At 46.1% G+C, this 10,000-nt stretch overlaps 1 protein-coding gene across 1 annotated transcript in view; it reads right to left on the bottom strand.

The window, feature by feature from the left end:
* Positions 1-10,000, bottom strand: part of LOC139370463 (protein tweety homolog 3-like) — a 49,437-nt gene that overhangs the window by 1,429 nt on the left and 38,008 nt on the right. The window contains exons 4-7 of the mRNA XM_071109958.1: positions 9,492-9,712; positions 7,687-7,782; positions 4,014-4,086; positions 2,863-2,938 (exon numbers count right to left, since the gene is read on the bottom strand). Of these exons, the coding sequence (XP_070966059.1) occupies positions 2,863-2,938; positions 4,014-4,086; positions 7,687-7,782; positions 9,492-9,712 (466 nt within the window). The remainder of the gene's footprint in view (positions 1-2,862; positions 2,939-4,013; positions 4,087-7,686; positions 7,783-9,491; positions 9,713-10,000) is intronic.

Below are 10,000 nucleotides of genomic sequence, written 5' to 3'. Positions count from 1 at the left end.
TTAATAAACCCTGTTAAATAAATACTGTTAATAAACCCTGTTAAATAAATACTGTTAATAAACCCTGTTAAATAAATACTGTTAATAAACCCTGTTAATAAGGCGGAGGCCGTTTAATAAGGCGGAGGCCGATAAGACGAGTCCGATAATGAGGCGGGGGCCGATAATAAGGCGGGGGCCGATAATAAGACAAGGCCGATAATAAGACGAGGCCGATAATGAGGCGGAGGCCGTTTAATAAGGCGGGGGCCGATAATAAGGCGGAGGCCGATAATGAGGCGAGGCCGTAATAAGACGAGACCGTAATAAGACGAGGCCGATAACACGATGCCGATAATAAGGTGGAGACTGATAATAAGGTGGAGGCTGATAATAAGACTGGGGACGATAATAAGACGGAGGCCGATAATAAGGCGGAGGCCGATAATAAGACAGGGGCCGATAATAAGACGGAGGCCGATAATAAGACGAGGCCGATAATAAGGCGGGGGCCGATAATAAGACGAGGCCGATAATAAGACGAGGCCGATAATAAGGCGGGGGCCGATAATAAGGCGGAGGCCGATAATAAGACAGGGGCCGATAATAAGACAGGGGCCGATAATAAGACGAGGCCGATAATAAGACGAGGCCGATAATAAGGCGGGGGCCGATAATAAGGCGGAGGCCGATAATAAGACAGGGGCCGATAATAAGACAGGGGCCGATAATAAGACGGAGGCCGATAATAAGGCGGGGGCCGATAATAAGGCGGAGGCCGATAATAAGACAGGGGCCGATAATAAGACAAGGCCGATAATAAGACGAGGCCGATAATAAGGCGGGGGCCGATAATAAGGTGGAGGCCGATAATAAGACAGGGGCCGATAATAAGACGGAGGCCGATAATAAGGCGGAGGCCGATAATAAGACAGGGGCCGATAATAAGGCGGGGGCCGATAATAAGGCGGAGGCCGATAATAAGACGAGGCCGATAATAAGGCGGAGGCCGTTTAATAAGGCGGAGGCCGATAATAAGACAGGGGCCGATAATAAGGCGGGGACCGATAATAAGGCGGAGGCCGATAATAAGACAGGGGCCGATAATAAGACAGGGGCCGATAATAAGACGGAGGCCGATAATAAGGCGGAGGCCGATAATAAGACAGGGGCCGATAATAAGGCGGGGGCCGATAATAAGGCGGAGGCCGATAATAAGACGAGGCCGATAATAAGGCGGAGGCCGTTTAATAAGGCGGAGGCCGATAATAAGACAGGGGCCGATAATAAGACGGAGGCCGATAATAAAGTGGAGGCCGATAATAAGACAAGGCCGATAATAAGACGAGGCCGATAATAAGACGAGGCCGTAATAAGACGAGACCGATAATAAGACGAGGCCGATAACACGATGCCGATAATAAGGCGGAGACTGATAATAAGGCGGAGGCCGATAATAAGGCGGAGGCCGATAATAAGACAATAGCTTGAATGAAAAGATGAAGGATACACACACACAGTCAGGAGAGAGAAGAGTTGCTGGAGCGTTAAGCTGCCACAGAGACAGATAGCAAACTGTCAATCATATAGACTCCCTACTGGAACAGACACACACAGTGGAGAGAACATCATATAGACTCCCTACTGGAACACACAGTGGAGAGAACATCATATAGACTCCCTACTGGAACACACACACACAGTGGGGAGATCATATAGACTCCCTACAGGAACACACAGTGGAGAGAACATCATATAGACTCCCTACTGAAACACACAGTGGAGAGAACATCATATAGACTCCCTACTGAAACACACAGTGGAGAGAACACCATATAGACTCCCTACTGGAACACACAGTGGAGAGAACATCATATAGACTCCCTACTGAAACACACAGTGGAGAGAACATCATATAGACTCCCTACTGGAACACACACAGTGGAGAGAACATCATATAGACTCCCTACTGGAACACACACACAGTGGAGAGAACACCATATAGACTCCCTACTGGAACACACAGTGGAGAGAACATCATATAGACTCCCTACTGAAACACACAGTGGAGAGAACATCATATAGACTCCCTACTGGAACACACACAGTGGAGAGAACATCATATAGACTCCCTACTAGAACACACACACAGTGGAGAGAACACCATATAGACTCCCTACTGGAACACACAGTGGAGAGAACATCATATAGACTCCCTACTGGAACACACAGTGGAGAGAACATCATATAGACTCCCTACTGGAACACACACAGTGGAGAGAACATCATATAGACTCCCTACTAGAACACACACACAGTGGAGAGAACATCATATAGACTCCCTACTGGAACACACAGTGGAGAGAACATCATATAGACTCCCTACTGGAACACACACACAGTGGAGAGAACATCATATAGACTCCCTACTGGAACACACAGTGGGGAGAACATCATATAGACTCCCTACTGGAACACACACACAGTGGAGAGAACATCATATAGACTCCCTACTGGAACACACACAGTGGAGAGAACATCATATAGACTCCCTACTGGAACATCATATAGACTCCCTACTGGAACACACACACAGTGGGGAGAACAGAGTGTGTGTGTCAGGGTCAAGGTTGACCTGTCTGTCAAAAAGATGGAACCCAGAGGACGGAGATCCATCCGTCCATCCATCCATCCATCCGTCCATCCATCCATCTATCACTTCCCCCTCTACTTCATTCCCTGCCCTTGTTCCTGTAGTTGTTCCTGTAGTTGTTCTATCTATCTTTCAGTCCCTTCTTTTCCCAGCCTCTCCTCTTCCCTCCTTCTGTTCCCACATTTCTCCAACTCCTTCCATCCAGCTTTGTCCTTCCCTCGTTCCCCTACCTTGGTTGATGACAGCGTTCTCCTTGGTTACCCTGGTGATGTAGGTATCCGGGGAAACACAGAAGTCGCTGGCCGTCTGTGAAGGAGAGACCATATGACCATCACACAACCACAATACAGCCACACACACACAAAACCATAACCACAAAAAAATGTATCACAACACAACCACAACACGACCACAACACAACCACAACACAACCACAACACAACCACAACACAACCACAACACAACCACAACACAACCACAACACGACCACAACACAACCACAACACAACCACAACACGACCACAACACGACCACAACACGACCACAACACGACCACAACACGACCACAACACAACCACAACACAACCACAACACAACCACAACATAACCACAACACAACCACAACACAACCACAACACAACCACAACACGACCACAACACAACCACAACACAACCACAACATAACCACAACACAACCACAACACAACCACAACACAACCACAACACGACCACAACACAACCACAACACAACCACAACACGACCACAACACGACCACAACACAACCACAACACAACCACAACACAACCACAACACGACCACAACACAACCACAACACAACCACAACACAACCACAACACGACCACAACACGACCACAACACAACCACAACACAACCACAACACAACCACAACACAACCACAACACAACCACAACACGACCACAACACAACCACAACACGACCACAACACAACCACAACACAACCACAACACGACCACAACACAACCACAACACAACCACAACACAACCACAACACAACCACAACACGACCACAACACAACCACAACACGACCACAACACGACCACAACACGACCACAACACAACCACAACACAACCACAACACGACCACAACACGACCACAACACGACCACAACACGACCACAACACAACCACAACACAACCACAACACAACCACAACACGACCAAACATAGGGTTCAGATCAAATTAAAAGTAAGGTATCTTAGATCTTAATAAGGGTGATGGACTTACATAATCATTCATCTACACTACTTTGTCTAAGCCAATAGAAATCCAGTGAAATTATGTCATGTCACAGGAAACTGCCGTTGTCCTAGCAACATGTTTCCATGGAGACACTCACCGCGGCAGCTGCCAGCTCCAGTCCCAGAGACCCCCAGCTGATGATGAGAGTCAGAACACCCAACAAACACACCCTGAGAGAGAGAGAGAGAGAGAGAGAGAGAGAGAGGAATTAACACCTTATAAATGTTCAACCCTGTGAAATCACTGTGTGTGTGTGTGTGTGTGTGTGTGTGTGTGTGTGTGTGTGTGTGTGTGTGTGTGTGTGTGTGTGTGTAAAACAACGTGGGGTTGAGTCAGAGACATGTAACACACACACAACCTGTGAAATGTGAGTCATGCACACAAGATGGTCTTAATGTGTCCTCACTCCCACTCTGTCAATCTCTCTCTCACCCTCTCTCTCTCTCGCTCTCTCCTACCCTCTCTCTCTCTCTCTCTCACTCTCTCTCCTACCCTCTCTCGCTCTCTCCTACACTCTCTCTCTCTCTCCTATCCTCTCTCGATTTCTCTCCTACGCTCTCTAGCTCTCTCCTACGCTCTCTCTCTCTCTCGCTCTTTCAATCTCATCATCTCTCTCACTCCCACCGTCCATCTCTCTTTCCTTTCTTCTCTCATCATGTCCTGACTCCACAACTCTCCTCTTCTCACTGCCTTTTCTCTCCCTCTAGTCATCCCTCACTCTACCAGCCTAAACTCCTCTCTCCCTCTAGTCATCCCTCCCTCTACCAGCCTAAACTCCTCTCTCCCTCTAATCATCCCTCACTCTACCAGCCTAAACTCCTCTCTCCCTCTAACCATCCCTCGCTCTACCAGCCTAAACTCCTCTCTCCCTCTAATCATCTCGCACTCTACCAGCCTAAACTCCTCTCTCCCTCTAACCATCCCTCACTCTACCAGCCTAAACTCCTCTCTCCCTCTAATCATCCCTCGCTCTACCAGCCTAAACTCCTCTCTCCCTCTAATCATCCCTCGCTCGACCAGCCTAAACTCCTCTCTCCCTCTAACCATCCCTCGCTCGACCAGCCTAAACTCCTCTCTCCCTCTCGTCATCCCTCGCTCTACCAGCCTAAACTCCTCTCTCCCTCTAATCATCCCTCGCTCGACCAGCCTAAACTCCTCTCTCCCTCTAACCATCCCTCGCTCGACCAGCCTAAACTCCTCTCTCCCTCTAACCATCCCTCGCTCGACCAGCCTAAACTCCTCTCTCCCTCTAATCATCCCTCGCTCTACCAGCCTAAACTCCTCTCTCCATCTAACCATCCCTCGCTCGACCAGCCTAAACTCCTCTCTCCCTCTAGTCATCCCTCACTCTACCAGCCTAAACTCCTCTCTCCCTCTAACCATCCCTCGCTCGACCAGCCTAAACTCCTCTCTCCCTCTAATCATCCCTCGCTCTACCAGCCTAAACTCCTCTCTCCCTCTAATCATCCCTCGCTCTACCAGCCTTAACTCCTCTCTCCCTCTAATCATCCCTCGCTCGACCAGCCTAAACTCCTCTCTCCCTCTAATCATCCCTCGCTCTACCAGCCTAAACTCCTCTCTCCCTCTAACCATCCCTCCCTCTACCAGCCTAAACTCCTCTCTCCCTCTAGTCATCCCTCGCTCTACCAGCCTAAACTCCTCTCTCCCTCTAGTCATCCCTCGCTCTACCAGCCTAAACTCCTCTCTTCCTCTAATCATCCCTCGCTCTACCAGCCTAAACTCCTCTCTCCCTCTCGTCATCCCTCCCTCTACCAGCCTAAACTCCTCTCTCCCTCTAATCATCCCTCCCTCTACCAGCCTAAACTCCTCTCTCCCTCTAATCATCCCTCCCTCTACCAGCCTAAACTCCTCTCTCCCTCTAATCATCCCTCGCTCTACCAGCCTAAACTCCTCTCTCCCTCTAATCATCCCTCCCTCTACCAGCCTAAACTCCTCTCTCCCTCTAATCATCCCTCGCTCTACCAGCCTAAACTCCTCTCTCCCTCTAATCATCCCTCCCTCTACCAGCCTAAACTCCTCTCTCCCTCTAGTCATCCCTCCCTCTACCATCCTAAACTCCTCTCTCCCTCTAGTCATCCCTCGCTCTACCAGCCTGAACTCCTCTCTCCCTCTAATCATCCCTCGCTCTACCAGCCTAAACTCCTCTCTCCCTCTAGTCATCCCTCGCTCTACCAGCCTAAACTCCTCTCTCCCTCTAATCATCCCTCGCTCGACCAGCCTAAACTCCTCTCTCCCTCTAATCATCCCTCGCTCTACCAGCCTAAACTCTTCTCTCCCTCTAACCATCCCTCCCTCTACCAGCCTAAACTCCTCTCTCCCTCTAGTCATCCCTCGCTCTACCAGCCTAAACTCCTCTCTCCCTCTAGTCATCCCTCGCTCTACCAGCCTAAACTCCTCTCTTCCTCTAATCATCCCTCGCTCTACCAGCCTAAACTCCTCTCTCCCTCTCGTCATCCCTCCCTCTACCAGCCTAAACTCCTCTCTCCCTCTAATCATCCCTCCCTCTACCAGCCTAAACTCCTCTCTCCCTCTAATCATCCCTCGCTCTACCAGCCTAAACTCCTCTCTCCCTCTAATCATCCCTCCCTCTACCAGCCTAAACTCCTCTCTCCCTCTAGTCATCCCTCCCTCTACCATCCTAAACTCCTCTCTCCCTCTAGTCATCCCTCGCTCTACCAGCCTGAACTCCTCTCTCCCTCTAATCATCCCTCGCTCTACCAGCCTAAACTCCTCTCTCCCTCTAGTCATCCCTCGCTCGACCAGCCTAAACTCCTCTCTCCCTCTAATCATCCCTCGCTCTACCAGCCTAAACTCTTCTCTCCCTCTAATCATCCCTCGCTCTACCAGCCTAAACTCCTCTCTCCCTCTAATCATCCCTCGCTCTACCAGCCTAAACTCCTCTCTCCCTCTAGTCATCCTCGCTCTACCAGCCTAAACTCCTCTCTCCCTCTAGTCATCCCTCGCTCTACCAGCCTGAACTCCTCTCTCCCTCTAATCATCCCTCTCTCTACCAGCCTAAACTCCTCTCTCCCTCTAGTCATCCCTCGCTCTACCAGCCTAAACTCCTCTCTCCCTCTAGTCATCCCTCGCTCTACCAGCCTAAACTCCTCTCTCCCTCTAATCATCCCTCGCTCTACCAGCCTAAACTCCTCTCTCCCTCTAATCATCCCTCCCTCTACCAGCCTAAACTCCTCTCTCCCTCTAATCATCCCTCCCTCTACCAGCCTAAACTCCTCTCTCCCTCTAGTCATCCCTCGCTCTACCAGCCTAAACTCCTCTCTCCCTCTAGTCATCCCTCGCTCTACCAGCCTAAACCCCTCTCTTCCTCTAATCATCCCTCGCTCTACCAGCCTAAACTCCTCTCTCCCTCTAATCATCCCTCGCTCGACCAGCCTAAACTCCTCTCTCCCTCTAATCATCCCTTGCTCTACCAGCCTAAACTCCTCTCTCCCTCTAATCATCCCTCGCTCTACCAGCCTAAACTCCTCTCTCCCTCTAATCATCCCTCGCTCGACCAGCCTAAACTCCTCTCTCCCTCTAATCATCCCTCGCTCTACCAGCCTAAACTCCTCTCTCCCTCTAATCATCCCTCGCTCTACCAGCCTAAACTCCTCTCTCCCTCTAATCATCCCTCGCTCTACCAGCCTAAACTCCTCTCTCCCTCTAATCATCCCTCGCTCTACCAGCCTAAACTCCAGAGTTTAACTAACATCCAGAGTTCTCTGTGGTCGTCATGTGGTGTGGCTCACCCAATCAGAGTGCCTTTAGAGTTGCGTATCAGTCCGAACAGAACCAGCAGACAGATCAGAACATCAAACAGCAGCAGAGTCAGGTATACCAGCCACCTGGAAATATATAACACAATATATAACACAATATATAACACAATATATAACACTATATACAACACAATATATAACACTATATATAACACTATACCAGCCACCTGGAAATATATAACACAATATATAGCACAATATATAACACAATATATAACACGATATACAACACAATATATAACACTATATATAACACTATACCAGCCACCTGGAAATATATAACACAATATATAACACTATATATAACGCTATACCAGCCACCTGGAAATATATAACACAATATATAACACAATATCTAACACTATACCAGCCACCTGGAAATGTATAACACAATATATAACACTATATATATCACTATATATAACACTATACCAGCCACCTGAAAATATATAACACTATATATAACACTATATATAACACTATACCAGCCACCTGGAAAAGTATAACACAATATATAACACTATACCAGCCACCTGGAAATATATAACACAATATATAACACTATATATAACACTATACCAGCCACCTGGAAATATATAACACTATATATAATACAATATATAACATTATATATAACACAATATATATCACTATACCAGCCACCTGGAAATGTATAACACAATATACAACACTATACAAGCCACCTGGAAATATATAACACAATATATAACACAACATATAACACAATATATAACACTATACCAGCCACCTGAAAATATATAACACAATATATAACACAATATATAACACTATATATAACACTATACCAGCCACCTGGAAATATATAACACAATATACAACACAATATACAACACTATATACAACACTATACATAACACTATACATAACACTATACACAACACTATACCAGCCACCTGGAAATATATAACACTATATATAACATAATATACAACACTATATACAACACAATATATAACACTATACCAGCCAACTGGAAATATATAACACAATATATAACACTATATACAAGACTATATACAACACTATATAACACTATATACAACACAATATATAACACCATATATAACAATATATAACACTATAAACAACACTATATAACACTATATATAACACTATATAACACTATATAACACTATATTTAACACTATATATAACACAATATAACATAATATATAACACTATATATAACACTATATACAACACTATACAACACTATATATACACACCACTATATATAACACTATATAACACTATATATAATACCATATAACACCATATAACACCATATAACACCATATAACAATATATAACACTATATACAACACTATATATAACACTATATACAACACTATATAACACTATATATAACAATATTTAACACGATATACAACACTATATATAACACTATATATAATAGAGTCAGGTACAAATATATAATATAACATATAAGACAGTATATAAGATAATATATAACACAATATATAAGATAATATATAACACAATATATAAGAATATATAGGACAACATATAAGACAATATATAGGACAACATATAAGACAACATATAAGACAGTATATAAGAGGAAGGCAGTTCTAGTCCAGCAGATGGAACTGTAATACTAACCCTGTATATATAGGACAACATATAAGACAATATATAAGAGGAAGGCAGGTCTAGTCCAGCAGATGGAACTGTAATACCCTGTATGGTACATGTATACAGCTGTAACTCACCTGTACCAATCAAAGGTGTCAGTCTTGAAGGCCAGGTCTTCTAGGGAGATCTCAGAGTTACTCCAGAAGGGGATGTCCACCATGAGTCTGACCAGCTCATCCAGCTGACCCTGGAGCTTCTGGACGATGGACACGTAGTCAGTCTGTTCAGAGTAGACCGTCTCTAACTGGACCAGACCTCCCTCCACTGTCTGGTTCAGAGACAGGGCGCTGTCCGTCACCTACAGAGACAGAGAGAGAGACACGTAGTCAGTCTGGTCAGAGTAGACCGTCTCCAACCGGACCAGACCTCCCTCCACTGTCTGGTTCAGAGACAGGGCGCTGTCCGTCACCTACAGAGACAGAGAGAGAGACACATAGTCAGTCTGTTCAGAGTAGACCGTCTCCAACTGGACCAGACCTCCCTCCACTCTGGTTCAGAGACAGGGCGCTGTCCGTCACCTACAGAGACAGAGAGAGAGACACATAGTCAATCTGTTCAGAGTAGACCGTCTCCAACTGGACCAGAC

The sequence above is a fragment of the Oncorhynchus clarkii genome, chromosome 17 (assembly GCF_045791955.1).
Source record: "Oncorhynchus clarkii lewisi isolate Uvic-CL-2024 chromosome 17, UVic_Ocla_1.0, whole genome shotgun sequence".
Lineage (NCBI taxonomy): Eukaryota > Metazoa > Chordata > Actinopteri > Salmoniformes > Salmonidae > Oncorhynchus > Oncorhynchus clarkii.
The sequence above is the reverse complement of the archived record's forward strand: the minus strand, read 5'-3'. Positions and strand labels throughout refer to the sequence as shown.